The sequence below is a fragment of the Heterocephalus glaber genome, unplaced genomic scaffold (assembly GCF_053883595.1).
Source record: "Heterocephalus glaber isolate CG9 unplaced genomic scaffold, H.glaber_assembly_v1.0 deba00001707, whole genome shotgun sequence".
Classification (NCBI taxonomy): Eukaryota; Metazoa; Chordata; class Mammalia; order Rodentia; family Bathyergidae; genus Heterocephalus; species Heterocephalus glaber.
The window spans coordinates 1,333,452-1,354,183 of NW_028258427.1; the positions used below are offsets into that span (position 1 = coordinate 1,333,452).

The 20,732-nt window shown below is 35.3% G+C and overlaps 1 protein-coding gene across 7 annotated transcripts in view; it reads right to left on the bottom strand.

The window, feature by feature from the left end:
* Phkb (phosphorylase kinase regulatory subunit beta) overlaps positions 1-20,732 on the bottom strand; it is a 210,975-nt gene that overhangs the window by 32,252 nt on the left and 157,991 nt on the right. For 5 of the 7 annotated variants that reach the window (XM_087199368.1, XM_087199365.1, XM_087199367.1 and 2 more), the window contains 9 exons: positions 17,697-17,752; positions 17,104-17,197; positions 11,976-12,059; positions 10,895-10,999; positions 9,643-9,725; positions 9,356-9,446; positions 1,807-1,868; positions 1,557-1,719; positions 449-530 (listed from right to left, as the gene is read on the bottom strand). In XM_087199368.1, coding sequence (XP_087055494.1) covers positions 449-530; positions 1,557-1,719; positions 1,807-1,868; positions 9,356-9,446; positions 9,643-9,725; positions 10,895-10,999; positions 11,976-12,059; positions 17,104-17,197; positions 17,697-17,752 — 820 coding nt within the window. The remainder of the gene's footprint in view (positions 1-448; positions 531-1,556; positions 1,720-1,806; positions 1,869-9,355; positions 9,447-9,642; positions 9,726-10,894; positions 11,000-11,975; positions 12,060-17,103; positions 17,198-17,696; positions 17,753-20,732) is intronic. The other 2 variants (XM_087199370.1, XM_087199369.1) reach the window with 1 other exon arrangement.

Below are 20,732 nucleotides of genomic sequence, written 5' to 3' on the forward strand. Positions count from 1 at the left end.
TCTTCAGTGCACAATTCTATTAAATGCCATGTTCCATTCCAAATGGCTGCTGCAGACCATGAAGGAGCTAATTTTTACAGACATAACTATTCAATATTATTCTTGAAAAAAATACAGGAAATAAAACTGGAAACAGAAACTGTCAATAAACAACTATGGAGTCATTAGAGGTTAACAGTCACAGGCAGAATCCAGGCTCCAACACTGTTCAAACAATCAGAGAAACAAGTAAGCATCACTTCATGAAAACTATTTAGGAATTCATGTGTCAGCCTATTCCACACTCCAGGGTATGAATGAATGTTCTCCATTTAAAAGAAAAAAAGGTTTACTGGAGGAGGAAATAACTTCTAACATCTTAGGGGATATCTTTTATGCATATCTGAAACATGTTCAAGAAGAAAGAAGTTCTGTTATTTAAAATGTTCTCCTACATATGTTCTCTTACCTTCCATTGTGATGAAGTTGGGGCCTTCTCTTTTGAGCAGTATGCCCAGCAGGACGGCTTGGCCAGCCAGACAACTGCAGTCCTAAAAACATAAATGAACATCAGGAACTGGAATACAATGAATACAAGAGTTACCATAAGGGATAACTAATCACAAAACTACATGATACAAAGAGAAAATATTCTGTTATGAAATTGAGGAAAGATAAAATATCACTGATATAACAAGCATAAGATGACATTACACAACTATTTATCTTAGATAGAGTGGAAAGAGAGAGTAGACAAGCTGGTTTCCTGGGGTAGCAAGATTTAATCAAATTTTCCAGGAAACAAAATCAGCAATGAACAGAAAACACGTTGTCTACAAGTACTGATACTGATTCTGCCATTCTCGGAGACCTGGCAAGTCATTCAAACTGTTCCTTCTTCACCCTACTTATTGGTGTAAGTGGGAGACCATGTTGCTATTTACCTATCATGATGAGATGCATGACGTGAGGGGAGATATGCAGAGTGCTTATTATGTTTAGGTCACTGTGCTAATGTGCTTTAAGGCTGTTATATCACATTCACCCTTATGTAGATTTATATAATATAAATAATAAGGACTGATGATGTCTAGAAGGATATGTATCTAGTCTACATGCTCAAATTTGTATGGTCCAAATAAGATGGCACAGTGCTAACAGTTCCACCAGTAGAATTTCATCTTTAAAAAAAATATGAATAAACTCAAGAAAGATAAAATACTAGGTTGCTAATATATACATGTAGTCAGACTATTGCTTTCCTCAGTGATAGGAAAGACTTGGAAATGGAAATGGAAGAGAAAAGAGGACTGAAAGAAAATCATGAGAACCCAAAGTCAACTATCACTGACATCTTTAATGACTCATACAATATTCTCATTTCTAAAATAATCCCATTCATCTGTGCTCCTTAAGGCATCCATGCTAACTTTAGGTCAAAGGAACAACCTCCCCTGACTGCCCCAAGTATAGAAGAGCCATATGTTTCATCCTCCTCTGAGAGGAGACACAGCCTAACTGGCAGCACCTACTCTGGCAACCTCCCTATGGCCTTTTGGGAACTGCATCATCCTTACATTCAGTTTCTGAAGAATTTCGTGGGTGGATTTGTTTTTCCACTCAGCAATGGTGATGACTGGTAGCTGATTCAGTTCAGGAGCATCAAGGGTGCTTCTTTGTCGTTTGACTTTTGAATGTTTGGGAAATTCTAGTTCCTCAAAACTCTTAAATTCTGGAAGCCTGGAAATGAAGAGGAAGTGTTTTAGACTTCTGTTTTTCAAGTGTAATCACAAGAAGTGAGAAACTAAATAACTGAAAGGTACTTACTCTTCTGTGTCACTGATTCGTAGGAAGTCAAGTTGTTCTACCACAGCTCCTGATATTAGTGTCTGAAATGTGATAAGAAAAGATTCTAAACTCTTAAATTCATCAATCCATACTCTTAGAGTTTGTGCACACTTTTAATACTACAAAATAATATATACATCACAAGTAACAAGTTCATGAATCATAATCAATAGAAAAGTCAACATGTGGGCTAGGGATTTAGCTCAGTGGTTCTGCCGCCTGCCTTGCAAGTGCAAGGTCCCGAATTCGATCCCCGTTACCAATAAATAAATAAATAAATAAATAAATAAATAAATAAATAAATAAATAAAAAAAATGTTGCCGGGGATTTAGCTCAGTGGTTCTGCTGCCTGCCTCGAAAGCGCAAGGTCCCGAGTTCGATCCCCGGTGCCCCCCCCCAAAAGAAAAGTCAACATGAGATGAATTCTGTTCTTAGAACTATTGGTATTTATAAGTTAGAATTAAAATAATTCAGTACACATTAAAATAAAAAATACTAAAATATTCAAATTGTTTTGTGTAAAGACAATGTGAAGTTACACTTGGGTTCTGTTCACGCTATAATAGATTTCAGTGCTATCCAATGACAAGGTATGTCAAGCTTCCATTTTCCAGGATTGTGAAGGTACTGATTATTTAATCCAGCGTTTCTTTTCACTGTGGCATATGGAAATATGCATTTGGTCATTTTATTTTCCATTAGTTCCTCATGGTATATTGGGCACATTAAATGAGTCTAAATGCAAACCCAGTTTTTGTTTGTCAGTGGTTCATGGAGAATAGTACAAATGACTGATAACCTACAGTTATTTTTAGCATTGTTTCTCATTTCTAATTATCTGATAAACGATCAGAGAAAATTGAGAAATATATTGTGGAAATAAACAAGCTATAAATTATTTTTAAAAACCAGACAATTGGGCTGTGGATTTAGCTCAGTGGTTCCGCCGCTTGCCTTACAAGCGCAAGGTCCCAAGTTCGATCCCTGGTACCAAAAAAAAAAAAATCACACAATTTGTCAATTAAAAGTATCTTATGTGTTCTCTACTTTCTTACTGTGCATTTCAAATGTGAAGAAACATGAAATAGAAAATGTTGTTTTTTTGGTACTGGGGATCGAACTCAGGTCCTTGCGCTTGTGCAACAGGCGGCGAAACCACTGAGCTAAATCCCCAGCCCGAGAATGTTGTTTTTGTTCACAAACTATCCACAGTTGTGCTGCATTCTCTTCTAGTGGAAAGTCATAAAGTAGCTCATCAATAAATATTTGCTTATAGATGGCAGGATGGACATATTACCAGTAACCATCCTAAAGCCTCCTCACAGAGTTATAGTTTGAGTTGAGTGAGGCCAAACACGCCTTCCACACTCAAACTCACTGCCTCCATCAAGTCACTTGGGCTGTGAGCTCCCTGACAACAGATTCTGCTCCTGCGGAGAGGTCAGTGCTGACCATAATCAGTTTGCTGAATGATATTTCCTAGCATGTAGGCTAATGGTTCTACATCTTGCTCTTTAGTAAACTAATTTGTCACACAAATATTTACAAACACCTACCATATGCCAGGCACTATGGTGGGTACTGAAAATATAGCATGAGCAAAATATGTAAAATCTTTGCTCCGTTGAAACTGACCTGATAGGTATGTGTGAAGGGTAGATAATAAACAAACTATATACATATCAGATGATGTTAAGTACAAAATAACAAATACATACTAAGTGGAAATGAGAACAGTAGGGGAAGAGAAGTGTCAGGGCAGAGGAGCAGGAGGAGTATGTTAGCTATTTTATATAGGTGATCAGAGAAGACTACTCTGATAAGGTGACAGAAACTTAAGGAAGAACAGCAGTCAGTGCTACGAAAATGAAGGAAGAGGTACACAGGGCTGAGGAAATATAACCTGAGGCAAGAGCATGCTTAGTATGTAAGAAGCAGTAGGGATAGGCGTGTGGTTGAAATACAGTACATGGGTGAGATAACAGGAGACAAGGTCCAGTCCATGGATAAAACACAGTCCTCTGAAGGACTGTGGTTTCCACTTTGTATAAGGAAATCACTAGAGGCTTCTGCTATGTGACATAATCTAACTGCCTCCTTCCAGGTAGAGTATGAAGAAGCTACATGTCTTTCAATAGGAATTTAGGAGATGACTACAAAAGTCTTGGTAAGAGATGACGGTAATTTGGATCATGATGTTAGTGCTAAATGTAATAGGCAGTGGTTAAGTCTAGATAGAATCTGAGGGGAGAGACAACAGGATTCAATAATAGATTAAAAGAGTTAATTCTCAAAGCTGTAGCTAATACTGAAAACATAAAAAATGATTTTATTTAATATTTCCCATTTTTTATTAGCTTACTCATCCTTATACTGTAATTCTTTTTTTTTTTTTTTTTTTGTACCAGAGATCGAACTCAGGTCCTTGCACTTGTGGAGCAGGTGGCAAAACCACTGAGCTAAATCCCTGGCCCTCTTATACTGTAATTCTGTCCCTAAAGTAAATGTTTAGTCTAAACAAGTGCCAAATTCCACTAATAGTCTCAATGGTTTTTGATTAAAAAAAAATTCAGTTGGTTGTAGAGGCTCCTAATTTAGTTTTGTAAAAAGCATAATTAATGTTCTAGGCATTAATACCAGAGTTCTAATGATAATTATATAACTTAATGTTGCGTGCTTATGTCAAATGAAATGTAATATTCAAAAGGTATTCAATTGCTCTAATATATTCAATTATATCCCACCCGGTCTTTCCCAGCTCAATATCCTACCTAGGTTTTTCTCCTTCCTGTCACTGTCTACCTAGCTTTGTTTTTTGTTGGACTCCCCAACTAGAATAAGTCCTATGAGGTCAGGAACCTTGTATATCTTATTCAACTATAATCTCATGGGCTGGGGATTTAGCTCAGTGTTTCCACTGCCTGCCTTGCAAGCACAAGGTCCCGAGTTCCATCCCCAGTGCCAAAAATAAATAAATACAACTATAATCTCAGTACCAAGAGTGGGAGATCAATAAATATTTTCTGAATCAATGAACCGATATTTACATATTTCTCCCAGAAGAATAGTGAGCTGAGATGGGAATATAGAGATGAGTAAAACTTGGCCTGAGAGTTTACAAAACATAAAGCAACAGACAAAGGACACTAGTTCCATAAAATAAAGTTAGGAGTTATACTAAAGGCTCAAGCAAAGTGCCAAAGACGCATACAAGAAGGTAAAATTAATTCAAATTCCAGAGGTTTCCCTAAAGAAGAGAACTGACCTAAGTCATAAAATTAAGGTATAATTTAGAAGACAAAAAGAAAAAGAAAAATGTGACTGCAATACAATAAGCAACACGATGGGGCAAAGTTTCAGTTACATTCAGAGATTTTGAATGTACCCAGCATTTGGGTGAGGAGAATTTTCCAGCATTTGAGGAGTGGAAAATGTGGTTAGGAATATGCATGGAGAAATGTTCTGGTAACAAAGTTGGGGAGGGAGGCTGAGTCCAGTGATGACAGAAACTGCAGATCATACACTAAGGAAATTTGAAAGGCTTGAAATAAAATTCAAGAGAAGCACAAAGTTGTCACTTTTACTTATATTACAGAGAAGATGATGGAGAGGCTAGAAAGAATGTGGGGATGTTTAATTGGTAGAGTCCAAGTTTTGCATGATGAAAAGAGTTCTAGAGATTGGTGGCCAACAATGCAAATGCACATAAAAATGCTTTAGAAGGTAAATTTTATGTTATGTATGTTTACCATAATTTTTAAAAGATGTAAAAGTACAAATTTACATTCACAAAATCTTTCAAAATATTGCTGACTTGGATGACTAATCACTGTAATCCTAAAATAGAGTGGTTAGTCATGTGAGATTTCATGATATTTTGGTCAATAACAGCATAGATGAGAGTGGTCTCATAAGATTATAATACAATTGAAAAATTCCTATCGTGTGCTGATGTTGTACAAGCTGTAATGTATAGTATATTAGCCATGTTTGTCGTGATGGTGGTGTAAACAAATAAATGTACTACTGGTTAATGTATTTACTTTGCTATACCTCTCATCAGTATTTTATTGTATTCCTTCTACTTATCAAACTAAAATGTCTACAATGAAAGAGTATGCTATGTTCTGTTGGCAACAGCCTCCTACGTCTTGCAATTACTCTGTCTTTTGATTGCATCAACAGACCATGTCCAGTAATCTAAGCTATCTATCTAGGTTTGTGTAAGGACACGTTGATGTTTGTATAATGACAAAATTGCCTCAAATGCAATTGTGAGAATGTATTCTTATCATTAAGGATATTTAAAATTTGGGGGTAGCAGAACTAGGAATGGAGCCCAGAGGTACTCTACCACTAAGCTACCTCCCTCCCTTTTTATTTTGAGACAGAGTCTCACTAAGTTGCCCAGGCTGGCGTCAAACTTGCAATCTTCCTGCCTCTTAGCCTTCTGAGTAGCTGGGATTACTGCTATGCACTACCAGGCCCAGCTAACATTTTGTTTTTGATAAAATACTTTTAATTAAAGAAAAAAAGAGAAGGCAAAAATAAAAACAAAGATGCTATGCCCCCATTTATAGTTTTTTAAAATGGAAAACACTTTCAATCATGAAAAACAAAACTACTGATTCGTCTCTAACTTTTAAAGCACAACTAAAAATAGAAAAATGAGATCACAATAGGAAGTGGACATCAAATTCTGCTACTTAAAGTACAGTGATGAAAGTCCAGGTGCTTGAGTATAAAAAACACTAAGCCAAGAATGAGAAGTCATGAGTTTTGCCCCCTCCTCTGTAATGATTATCTTAAAGAACTTCAGTTTGTTATTTGTAAATGAGGCACTTGGATGAAATATCTCAAGGTCTTGACCAACTTCAGCCTTCTGTACAAGGATATATAAGTGAAAATGTTCCCAATTTGAAATGATGGAGAAAAGGATCTCTTTCCAACTTTAAAACCTTATGCTGTACTTCACATTAAAAGAAAAATCGAAATAGGAAATCTTCAATTCATTGCTTTAAAAAAAATTACCACCTTTTGCACTTTTAAATTTGTCTATGAGTCTTCAAATGAAATAGAAATGCTTGCAAACATGGACGAATACTCAACTTTAAAGCAATGTAAAATATTTTAAAGTTAAATGTAGCCCAGAAATGAGAATTTGCCAAAGAATTTTTTAAATGTCAAAACTGACAATTATTGTATGTTGACAATGAAAGCCAGAAAATATTTTGATTTCTTTTAACAATTATAATGAAATTTTTTACAACTTTGCTTTTTACATTAAATAAACTAATACACCTGAAATGTATTTTTCTGTGATATCAGGTGATGCTCTAACTTGATGATCACCAAAGTATTTGTTAAATAAACTATAAAACCATCAGCTATGTTTAAGTTCTTGTGTATACAGTGAGGCTTGTTACTAAGTTACCTATACCATGTCATCATATATAGTAAGCAAGTACCACACTGTTCGGGTTCTCAATTTTAGTGATTGAAGTTTTCATTTAGAACTTCTATTTTATTCCTTTTTTATAGTTTTAAAGTTCTTAATAAAAATTCTCCAAATTGTTATGTAATTTTTAAAATATACTGGTCATAGTTATTTTAAAATCTGTCTCTGAAAATACCAATACCTAGACCAAATGTAGGTCTATTTCTGTTGTGTTTCTTCTTCGCTCTTTGTTTCATCACCTCTCCTAATTTTCCAGGTAGTTTTTAAATGAAAGAGAGACACTGTACATGAATCATTGTGGAAACACTTTCAGGGTTTGGATGATATTATTTTCTACCTTTGTGAGGCTGAATTCTCTTTTAAAGCCTTCCAGGTTTTCCCTAAACACCTACAGATAAGCAATATCTGCTTCCATTCCTCTAATTTTGGGGAAACAAGTGGCTTTTTCTCTGGTTAAAGATACTGTACTGAATAGTAAAAGGCACAGTAGAGAGCAGGAACTGCAAGGATCAAAGGTGAAAGTTCGGATATTTCACAGTGGGACCCCTGGGTCCCTTCTCACAACCAATCTCACAACATGGAGGCAAAGTGTACATTCTTTATTTATAAAATCAGATGTTTATTTTCTGGAAAACTGAAGAGCCTCAGAGAAGCTCCAGATCCAGATCCAGCCTCAGAGAAGCTCTAGTATCTCTAGACACTGGCACTGAAAACTTCCCTCAAAGAGCCTTTGCTATTGCACCATTTTATAAGAAAATTCATCAAGGCATGAATCTTTTTCCTCAATATAGTTTCCTATAAACGTTTTACTTCTTTAATTTTTATTTTATCTTATTTTTTGGTACGGGGATGGAGCTCGGGACCTTGAACTTGTAAGGCAGGTAGTGCAACCACTAAGCTAAATCCCCGGCTCTACTTCTTTACTTTTAAAAATGATGGGCTAGCTAAATACCACTAGATATCTGCCAAATACCTTCAATATGAAAGACAGAGAAAAAGAAATCTGAAAGAGAGAGGTAAATTTTTTTTAAAAGCTTCTAACTAATATCCTCAAAAAAAATAATACAAAGTATAATACATACAAAACAAAAGCAGGTTACAATGAAAAATGGAATTTTAAAGCATGGTCACCAAAACTCAATAGAAAAGCTATAAGATAAAAATCAAAGAAATTTCCTAGGAAGATTTACAAAAAGATAGAGCAACAAAAAATATGGGGAATATTATTGTTTAGATAAAAATCAATCAGGTATACAGAATACAACCACCAGTCAATGGGTATATAAACATGAAATTTATAACACTACCTATGTACGTCCTTCTTTGTCAATTTTCCTTCTTACCCAATATTGAATTCCTAATATAAAGACCCTATACAATAATCACAATTATTTTACAGGAAATGAGACATGAGAGTCCATATGGAATACAATTTGAGTAAAGATCATAAAAGAAGTGTCATTTTTAGTCCAGGACATTTTGGAGAGTTAGCCTTTAAAGTATGCTAAAACTTCAAAGCCCAAAGAGCTTGAAAGAAAGGAGGATAACCAGGCATAGGAAATCGTGGGAGCAGAGAGGCAGAACTCCACGCAGTCCAAGATACAGTAATTAATCTATATGGCTGAAGTACAAAAGCTGCTGAGAAGGGCAGAGCAGCTGTCTTGGCTAATAGAGAACCAAAGCAGGTTCCTAGAAGAAAACACTGATATTTGAATGGAAGGAGGGCTATCTCCTGAGTGAGTGTTACAGTGGAGTAAGGAAAAGAGCACTAGACCAGAAGTCACCCAACTTGTCCCTAACAGCCTAGATTATACAGCAGATCACTTCATTAACACATATGGACCCAAGCTCTTCAAATGCAAATTTGAATTTAAAGATGAGCTACTAAAGTCTAAAATTCTGTATAAGACACATTAGTGCAATCAGATAATTGATATGGTGACAACAGGCATAGGAAGATAAGCACAGAATAAAGCTGTGAGTCAAAACTAGAACAAATAGTAAGAAATATAGTTGTATTGCAGATTAACTGTTCTGAAAACAGAAACATTGAAATTCAACAGGACTACCTGTAGACGATCAACATGAACTTTGACTCCTCCAATTATTCCTTTTTTAAAGGCTGCCAGCATATCTAATATAGGGTTGAACCGGCTACCTCTGAAAAATGAAATAATTAATAAAATGAGCATATTAGTCATAGGGAAATTAATAACTGAATATTATCTTTTGTATATGTAAAGTACTATGCCACCTGCTAAGACAGATACAAAAATACAAGGAAACCTTGCTTCTAAAGGGTTCACAGTGTTAACAGCCATGAGGTATACACACCTTACTTATTTCATCAACCTACCTTATATTGTCTTCCCGGATGAGTACAAGAAAAAGTGGACGTCCATGCATTTTCCAATATTGTTTAATGAACTGTAGTGCATTCTATCAAAACATAAGAGGCAAGGTGTAATGGCATAATATCTGAGCAGATATGGATCCTTAACCATGAGAAGCAGAGAGTCAATAATACTTACGTATTAATAGAGTGCACAATCAAAACCTGGATAAATTAGAGTACTTAGAAGTATGGAAACCATTTTAATTCAAACATTGCTTTTAAAAGTAATCACATCACCCATGTTTTAAGGCTCTCTTGCTGAGAATGTCTGTGCACTCTCTTGCACTTGCTTATATGTGTACACTTTTTCTTTCTTTGCCTAAAAAATAAAGTTCAAGAAGGTGCCAGGGAGAAAAAAGTCATCTCAGTGTTGTTATCCAGAAGAATAATTTCCACTCTGTATTACTGTGGATTTATATCACAGCAGGTAGTAGAAACTGAACAGAATCTATTCTATTCAAACCATTAGCAATGGGGAGAGAATTATTTGACTAAATAATCTATCTTGTCACCTACCCACCACCAACCTACCTATCTAGTCATCATATTAAAGATCTACATAACCCCTCATTAAGTACCAGGCACTATTCTGAATGCTTTACATATACTAATTAATTTAATCCTCAGAACAGCACTATTAATAATCAGTTTTACAGAAGAAAAAACAGGCACCGAAGAGTTAAATAAATTGCCCAAGAACAGCTGGTAAGTGACAGAGCCAAGATTTTTAAAAATGCGGTCTGGCTTCAGATTTCATGCTCTGGACCATGAGGCTAAGATTCTCTACTCTGCAAGTAAAAAGGGGGACTGGAGCCGATTTTAACTCACAGAGTTATGAGGCGAGGTCTTACTGAGCATACTGCACAAGAAAATTATTTTGCTAATTTGACTTTTGTTAAAAAAGAAATAAATGATTACTGTCATTTTAATAGTTTTAAAATAGTTCTCCTGCTTTTATAAACTATACATTTTAATTTGATTTGTAGAAAGGTAACACAGCAATCTCATTACTTTATGGAAGACTGATTCTATCTAATATTCTAATGCTGCAAGTAATCTAAACTCTTTCACCAAAGGTGGTGTTTTATTTTCAAATTTTACACTGTGTTAACTCATTGTAATAGACACCCAGAAGCACTCAATTAAAAAATATATGATAAAATCAGTGGAAAAAAAATTATCCCATTTCAACCAAGAGGTATTATGAAGCTACCTTTATGTCATCTATCAGCAGTAAAACATCTTGAGACATGTAGAAATCACTTAAGTCGAAAATGATAGGGTAACAAACCACAGTCTTTCCTAGAATGCGATAAATCTGTAAAGAAAATAAAAACTAAATACAACATATACTAAAGATTCAGTACCATAAATCTCAACAAAAATTAAAACTGATGCTTAAATTTGAGTGAGAAAATAGCTTATAAAATTCATACAATATTAATTATAAAGTTTCTTGATTCAATTAGTATGCTAATAAAGTAGATCACCCCTAATTATATCTCCCCCAACAGGATGGGAAAAGCCTATGTTTTGTTTTGGTTTTTTTATTTACTTTTTTACTAAATTCTTTTATTGATACATTGTAGGTATACAACACAATTACATTTCTCATTGGGAATTGTACCTTTACATAATGCATCTTGGTTCTTATTTTTTCCCCATTCCTAGCCCTCCCTTCACGCCCTCCACCCTTCCCTATTTACAAAGACTTTATTTCCATTTTTTTCATTTCTCAGCATTTTTCCTTTCCCTTCTTTCCTTTCCCCTGCCCCTCCCACTACCCCTACCCCTTTGGACCTTTTCTTCCTATTTTACATTATCGATTATTCGTTCTAATCATTGGTACATTTTAGGTATACAATATAATGACATTCATCATTGGAAATTTGCACCTTTACATAGTCTCTCTTGGTTCTTATTTTTCACCCTTGCCCAGCCCTCCCTTCAACCCCTCCATTCCTCCCTATTTACAAAGATTTTATTCCTATTTTTCCATTTTCTCATATTAATCCCATTCCCTTCTATCCTTTCCCCTAGCTCTCTCACTTCCTTCTCCTGGGAAAAGCCTATGTTTGAGTAAATATTATAAATAAGGTATTTTACAAAGGTTAGAAATAACATAGCAGCAAGATGATGATTTACTCTCAGAAAGCTTCTGTGATATAATGTAAAATAAGATTTACTTGCAGAAAATGATAATTCAGATTATTAGCCTAAGTATAAATGGCATATCATTTTACTAGGAAGTATTATAATAAAAATGTTACTCAATGAGGAAATTTTCTGAGCACCTTTGATGTACCGAGGCAGCCAATGGGCCTATCTGGCCTTCCAGAGAGTCCTAACTTTTCATTGATACCCAAGTGGAAATAAGCCTGTAAGACACAAGGTTGTAAATCAGGTAAGAATCCCATGCTTTTCTCTTTTTCTTTTCTGTTCTTTTCTTTCTCTCTCTTTTTTCGGTATCGGGGATCGAACTCAGGACCTTGTGCTTGTGAGGCAGGCACAAGCACCTCTGAGCTAAATCCCTGGCCCTCTTTTCTTTCTTTTCCCTCCCTCCCTCCTCTCTTGTCTCTCTCCTCTCTCTTCCTTCCTTCTTTCTTTCCTTCCTTCCTTCCTTCCCTCTTTTCCTTTCCTCTCTCTCCCTCCCTTTCTCTCGCTCTTTCCTCTTCTTTCCTTCCTTCCTTCCTTCTTTCTTTCTTTCCCATTTTCTTTTCCCTGACTATTGGCTTGTAAATTTATGCTCTTTCTGGAGAAAAACAGATCAGGAGAACCCCATCCAAGGACTACCAGCTAGCTGCAGATATCATCTTAGACTTGGGGTTACTGAGCTTTTGAGAGCAAAACACTTGTCATAAATGTACAACATGCATGGTTTTGATTCAAAAAAAGACTCAAAAGAGACAAATACTTCCTGTGTCACTAAAAAAATCTGGCTACATAAAAAAAAAGGCCATTAGTCTTCTACTAGGTTTTCACATTCAAGTATTTCCTAACAAAATGGAATCATTTCTACTGATATTTCTGATTATATGAGTTTCATAAACAAAAGTGTATGGTCTTGTTTTTTCTCACAATATCTTATGTAACAATTTCACTTTGGTATTTGTTTAAAGGGTATAATTTATTGTGCAATCCCAGGTAACACCAAAAGTATATATAAGGTCATAGATTTTTAAAAGTACATAAATATATATTCACCTTATACACATACATCAATATATGCATATGTACATACATGGGTTCAAATAATACATAATCTGTATTGTGACCCATTTTTTAAATTTAACATCGTGATGTTACATTTTCAAGATGTTAAAATGAATCTATGCATTTTCTATACTGAATATTTCAATGTTGAAATATACTAATGGGAAAAATTCTGTAGAAGTATTAGAAAACAGGGAAACATGCCACAGTGAAGCAGACAGCCTTATAAATCTTGGAATTAGGAGTTAATCAATTTCAGAGCTGAGCACTTAATCCAACCTAGAAGTCTCCTTATCCTAATTAAAGCCATTTTCAGACAAAGATAGCTCCCAATTTTTGTTATCTTAAAAATAATTCAATAACATCTTTGGACAGTGTACAATTATATCCCAGAATAATCTCCTAGACTTCCTTGATCAAGCAGACCGTATCTTCTTTGAAACATAATGCCTGGTTGTACAAATTGACACTGGCATTTACCAATGCACAGGCCTCTTTGTCACTATCTTGGGTCAAAATTATATTTCATTTTACTTTTAAAAAACTGCTGTGTTCAAATATTTGTGGTTGAGCATTTTCCAATACAGTAAGTGGCTATTTGGATGTTCTATAGTTTTTTTTATTTGTTCCTTTTCTACTGAGTATCTGTCATTCTTTATGATTTGTATGAGATCTTGAGAATATTACTCTTTGAATCAAATATTTTACTCAGTTTGCACTTCTTCAATGTTATTATGAAAAGGGAGAATGACTGCATGATAGGTCAAACATTTCAGAATGTGGTATTTCAACCTAAACCTTTTTTCTACTAAGAAATTTTATAAGCCCCTTTGATGTAGTAGGTTTTTTATGTTACATTTAGTTAAATTTTTCAATTATTTTCTTATTGCTTCTTGGCACTGCTGTCATTCTAAGAATGGACTTTCCCTCCCACTAGCTATAAAAATATTCTGTTTCTCTTCGAGTGATTTTACACTTAAACCATCTTAAAATATTTAGATTTTTAAGCTGTTTGGAATTTGATGAGAGGTAAAACTCTAAATTTTCCTAAATGGAAAATCAAACCATTTCTATATAATCTCTTGATTGTGATTTGAACTGATTTTAAATAACAGCTTCATAATATACAAAATTAATGTGCTACCAGAGTTCTCTGTTCATTCTGCTGTGTCAGAGTTAGCTCTGTCTCTTTCCCCTTCTGAATTACACATTCTTAGAAAATAATAGCATCTCTGACTTGGTCCTGTGCCTGGCATATAGCTGGCATTCAGGACATATTTGATGGATGAATGAGAGAACAACTGAATGTCCTCCTAAGCTACATGTGGTATGAATAATGATTCTGCAACTGTCCAGAAAAAAATACTCTATAGGCATATACATAGCTACACTGAAACTAGCACATAACACTGGATGGAGCCCCATTTCCCTCAAATACTTTCAGTTTTTCAGAAATAAAGTATGCCTAAACTACTGTACATTTCTTTTAGACAAGTGGTTATATTAATCATGCACAAATTAAAAGACACCAATCTAGGTAGAGTTCCTTTAAGTACTACTATTTATTACAATAAAAGATTATTTTCAACATTCTCAACTATGGGACATCTGGTCTCTGCCAAGTAGACAGATCTGCATTCCAAGGTGCATATCTGCTGCGCCCACTTTGTGCACATTCACACCATTTAATGAAATACATAGCAATGACCACCCACAAGTACAGAAGTACTTCACACTAGGTCTGTACGTAAGAGCATAACTCTATATTCAGACCATGAAGCAAATCACACCAGTGATACCATATCATGAATGCTAGCCACACACTGTAAAACTCATTCTCTCAGCTGTTTTCCCTCATATCCTTTTCAATGATTTGAATGAAGAACGCTGTAGCTTCTCAGAAAAGGATCAGCTATTGCTGTAAGAATATGTGTACCAATTAAGATTTAAAAGAACACATTTACTTTCAAAAGACTGACTCATAAGGAGCAGTATGCTGCCAGTACACCCTGAGGATGAATCCCACTAGTTTGGAACAGAGGCTGCACATAAACTACCATCTTGACACATGCACAGGGAAGCTGGGTTCTTGATCAGAACTTTTTTAACCATATCACACACTCAAAGTGTAAATCATTTGTTAACACCATTTAATACAATACAAAGTGAATCAGACCTGCTGTAAATCTTCACTCACTCCATAACAAAATGCTTTCTACTGCAACTGTGATTCTAAAGCACTTTGTACAACCATCTATTATACCACTTAACAAAGTAGACTTATAATTATTATTTTCACACCACTAGACTCAGAGGTCATCTGAGTGCCTCACAGTACTCTGCACTAGCAGGTGTTTGCTGAATAAAGAATAAAATGCCACACTGAGGTAATTTGCTAGCCATGTTGGCCTTTCACATCTTGACTACATGTTATTTGGTAAAGACTCATCTACCATAAAAGTTTTGCTAATATTAACTAGTCTTGCAAACAACAGATTCGGGTTAATTTGTTTTAAGGATATTTTTATCAAAGACTAAGCTTTGTTACCATTCTTTAGAACTTTCAGTGAGAGACCACAAAAGTGTGCCCACAAAAACAACCTACATCTGAGTAAGTGCACTGTATGAGAGTCTTGAATGTTGTGTCATCTCCCGGCTTTGTAGCTCCTCCATTTCCTTTTGGTCTCATTTGTCCTCTTTCACAATAAAATAAAGCTCTTGACCACTGACATCTTGGCATGACTTTAAAGTATAAACTATTCAAAGGGTTCTTGTGTTTTCAGCTTTATCTGTTGTGATGGTTGATTGATTGTGTCAACATGAGAAGTTTAGTTAAGAGAGGTTTAACTAAATTGGCTCAGTAATTCCATGCTCTAAGATGTGGAAGACCCACCCTAGGGTGACTCTCTGTCATTTGGATGGTATAAAGGAGAAATGAGGAAGGACAGATCTGCTTCTCTTTCTTTAGAGACATCATCTCCTGGTTTCCAGTGCACACCCTTCAGCCTTATAGGATAGACTCTTTGGCCTTTTATCAAAGACCCATTGGCCTCCTGATACATACTCCCAAGGAACACTGCAGTGAGCTCCAGACCTTCAACTAAATTCTTCAGTCTCCAGTGTGCAGACAGACTTTCTGGACTCTTCCTCATCTGACTCTGTGGGTGGCCACTGTAAGCCAATTTTGTAAATTCATATGTATTTTTGTATCTTGTGTTATATGTGTTTCTCTAATGAATACTGATACTATTAGGGATGGGGAAGTTGGCTTTAAATTTGTTTGAGAGAGGTTTAAGGATCCTCAAGAGCTGGTGCTGTTAGTGATCTGACTCCCAGGTTCTGGACTTCGCTGCCTATGGGCAAGGTCCAGCCTGATGATCTGCAACAATGGGATCCTACATTTTCCCATGTAATGTGCGTCTCAAGTCTCTAAACCTTCATTCTCTTTGGAGCATCAAGGTTTTGACCACAACCATTTTTATTAACCTAAACAACATAACTTTGATCACTTCAGACCTACTGTTATAAACACTTCTACCAAACATTGGGGCGTTTGTTCCTCTATTGCTTTTAACAATTACCAAATAAAAATGGTAGTTTATGAATAACCAGTGGGAGTCAACAATTTCCTGTCTAATAAATACAAACACAGCCACTTCTTGATCCATCTGCAGAGGAGTCTATGCAAAAGGCCTCAAAAGTCACCTTTTAATCTCATCCCAAATAGGTATGTTCTACATCAAAGATAAACTCAGACATTATTTTATAATTTCTTTGAGACCCAACAAACCAAAGAGGTAGGAATTGCTTTAGACTCCAAATAGAGGGAAGTAGTGGCTACCAAAACTATTTATGTATGAAGTTTTTAAACAATTAATAAAAGAGGAAAATTAAATAAAAATATAAAGAATAATTTTACACATGACAACTAAAATTAAGACAAATTTGTTATTTAAGTGCTGAGCCGAGGTTAGTAATAGACTTTAGTAAGAAGCAGAAATCAACAAGGCCTATGAATATAATTTAATACACACAATTCAGGGTTGGTTTTTTTTAAGTTGAAAAATAAGTGGACTTTTCAGCTTAATTAGAAACTTTGGGATTAATGATCCTATGTCAGATTTGGATTTCAGTTATGCATTTTGGCTATAAACTACCATCAATCAAGCTCTACTAACTCCACAAGGAGAAAGATCCAGAATCACTTACTTTTACAAGCTCCTGCTGAGGCCATATCTGAATGGGTTCTACCTGTTGAGGAGTTTGAGTTTGAATACCATATGTGTTGAGAAAAACTTGAAGGCTAAAGAATGTAGGGAAAAGAAGATAAACACATTTTTAGACAAGGCATTTATAGTTCAGGAAATGAATGAGGAAGATAAAAGGCAATGCTAACTTGGACATACTATTTGTAATATCACCAATATGCCACATGCACTGGAATAGATACCCTCCTGGATGCTTCCCAAAGTATCAGACAGGAGCTTTAGGGGCTGACAGAAAGGGTAAATACTAATTTTGGCAATCGCCATAATGCATCTGCATTAATTTCTTAAAACTATATCCCAGGCAATACTGGCACTGGTCACAGTTTTTATTATTCATATCATCTAAGACTAAATTATTTTAAATAGGAAAAAATGCTGTGCTGGCACTTAAAATGACATGATAACATCTTTGAAACCATGTCAAGAGGCCTATGAAATTAATCTCTATTACCATAGTCAATATGGGAAGTATTAAGCAATCATTTCCCTCCCCTCCCCACAAAAGAATACACAGTGCCCATATGGATTCCATACCGTTGGCTTTCTGCTACAAGTGCTACATGAACTACCAAATCATTTTCCAGCGGACCCTGTAATATAAAATAAGGGAGAAAAAAATATTTAAAAAGATTTGGCTACCATCACTACAATGAGAATCAAGGACAATATTAACCATCTCTAAGCAGTTCATTAAAATGATGGACACCAGCTGCCTCTAAGCAGCCCCTTTTCTTTCCTTGCTTGCCACTGCCTACTAATCAATTTGATGGTGTAGACAGAGTAATGGAACACCAAGGAATGGAAAGTCATAAATCTCATTACTACTAGAGGGGCTAGACTGTCAGGGCTATTTTGAATGACGCATAAGAGTAGTTTGGGACTGAGAGTCATTTTCCATCATTTAATTCTGAAGGGAAGAGGATGAACTAAAAATAAAAGTCCATTTATATATTCCCTGTAAAAAAAAAATGACTGTGAGTTAAAACTTTTCATTTGACATCTTAACCACATATAAGGTTATTCCCTTTCTTGTTAGCCAATTTTCCTTTGGCACCTTATATACTGAAATAGCTTTTACATATATATATATATATATATATATAGCTTTAATATATTTTATAACTCTAATATAGAGTTCTTTGGTAGAGAATGAACTATCCAGTTGACTATTTAATTAACATTATGTTCATTAAATACCAGCTGTTGCACTTAATAGTTCTAATCAAAGGCAGTATTGGATATTTCCCACTCTTTTCCGTGTGGAAAAGATTCACTACAACATATATAATACATTGTTAAAATAAAACCAATTTTAAGTCTGTGTATAATTAACAGAGAACATTAAGAAGCAACAATAAATTACAGTATTAGAGACCTCTGAAAATACTGATCAAATATAACTCCTTTATAGTAATGAATCCAACATTCCCAATAATAAGCTGTAAAACATTTGATTTACTAGCAGTCAGCTCCTCTCCATGGTATTCACTATGCCACGAAAATTTATGTATGATGGCAGGCAAGAAACACCAGAATGCATAAATCAGCTGTAAATATACAATCAAAGGGATGGTTCCCAGAATCATTATGAAAATGCCATTACAGGCCGACTGGCATATGATTTAAATGAATGTATAAGAGAACATATATAACAACCCAGGAAAAACAAATACACATTTAATGTTACAAATTCTGTTTTTACTTAATAATGATCTTACAATTAAGTGTTTCTCAAAAGGATAAGCAAATTAATTATGCAGAATCTCATCAAGATTTCTAATAAAAGAAAGGAGCTGATTCTTAATATAGTGTTTATTTTTTTAAAAGAAGGATTACCCTTAGAATGGGCCATTATGTACAGTTTCCAGAACAACTGTGGAATTTTCAAAAAGCAAGTGAATATATATATATATATATAATATGTATATACATATACATACACACACTAGAATACAGATGTAATTTCAGCAACTGTAAATAAGGCAGCTTACACATCCTAATGGATAAACTGGCATCTTCTTTTTGAATCACAGGCCTGTTTAGGATAATGTTGTTTCCACTGGTATGATGGAGTACTCAGATCTAAAATGGCCACTATACATGTTGAATCATGGTGAGCATGGTTAGGGACTACTAGATGGCTGAATAATTCTTCAACTATAAAAACCCAGCACCTTAGAAGTTTTAATTCACAAGCCATCGCCCATAATGAGGCTGAGCTTTCAATTCCAGCCCAAGTAGAACCCCTCATACCATTCTCCCCAAAGAGAATTCAGTATCTACAGTTCTATCACAATTCTCCTTTCCTTTCACTGCCCAAGAACCATCTTTTCTGTGTTACAATCATTTTTTAAAACTACCAACATTGCTGTCTAAACTACATGACATCTCTGTGATAGCATCCCAGTAGTAACTAATATCTTTTCTGTAATAACACTAATATTGTCAGCTATTAGGTTCAAAACCACACACACACACACCCATAGGTATGTGCACACATACTCAAGCCGTGTATGGTACTAGGATTTCTCCCCTTTACGTGCTTTCACTTACTCACTGAATTGACCAACAACATATCAATATACAAGTCTCCATGTTAGACCCTGACATTATAAGATGAGTATAATCCAGTGACTGGAGGACTAGAGGATACCAGAGTCTACTGGAAGAAAAGGATAAAAAAAACTTTTCATATGTGTTTATTATTACACAAAAATGTTTGGTTGGTGTCCTCTTTTTTTTTTTGACAGACTTACTTCATTAGAAAAATGGCTGCAGGGCATTATATAATATGAATAAATCCTATTTTAAGGAATGTTTATTTTGATGGACAATTTTCAGATCTGCAGAGACTATAATGACTGTCTTTACCTCAGAGAACTGCTGAGAACTTAGAGAAAGAATTAGTACTGAGCACAGTATCTGACACATAAAACATTGATAAATGCCACTAGTTCTTGCAGCTATTGTACTTACAGTTATGTTTGTAGCCAGTTAGACAGCTGCTCCTCTCTTCTTTGTTGAGATGTGCTATTAAAACCTATGTCACCCAAGATGGCACTGGCTTCCACCATTCTGACACATAAACCATCCATTATTCTATTTTTATATAGCTGGTTCTTTCTCAAAGAATTCCAGACATCCTTTAAAAGAAATCCTCAGGTGGCTTACCACCTTGCTTCATGCTGTGGTCTGAATGTTTGTCTCTCCCACCATCCAAATTCATGCATGGATCTTTTAATCCTGAAGTGATGCTATTAGGAAAAGCAGTTCCTTTGGGAAGTGATTGGATCATGGGAATAGAACCCTCATCATCATGATGGGCACTGTTACAAAAGACGATGGAGAGAGAGACAGACCCCTTGCTCTCTTAACCACGTGAAGACACAGTGAGAAGACATCATCATGAGCCAGAAAACAGTGCCACACCCAGACACTGAATCTGTCAGCTTTTAGATCATAGGCTTGCAGCTTCCAGAAGTGTGAGGAAACTTCTATTGTTTATAAACCACTCAGTTTATGGTATTTTGTTATAGCAGCCTGAACAAACTAAGACACATAACTATTTCC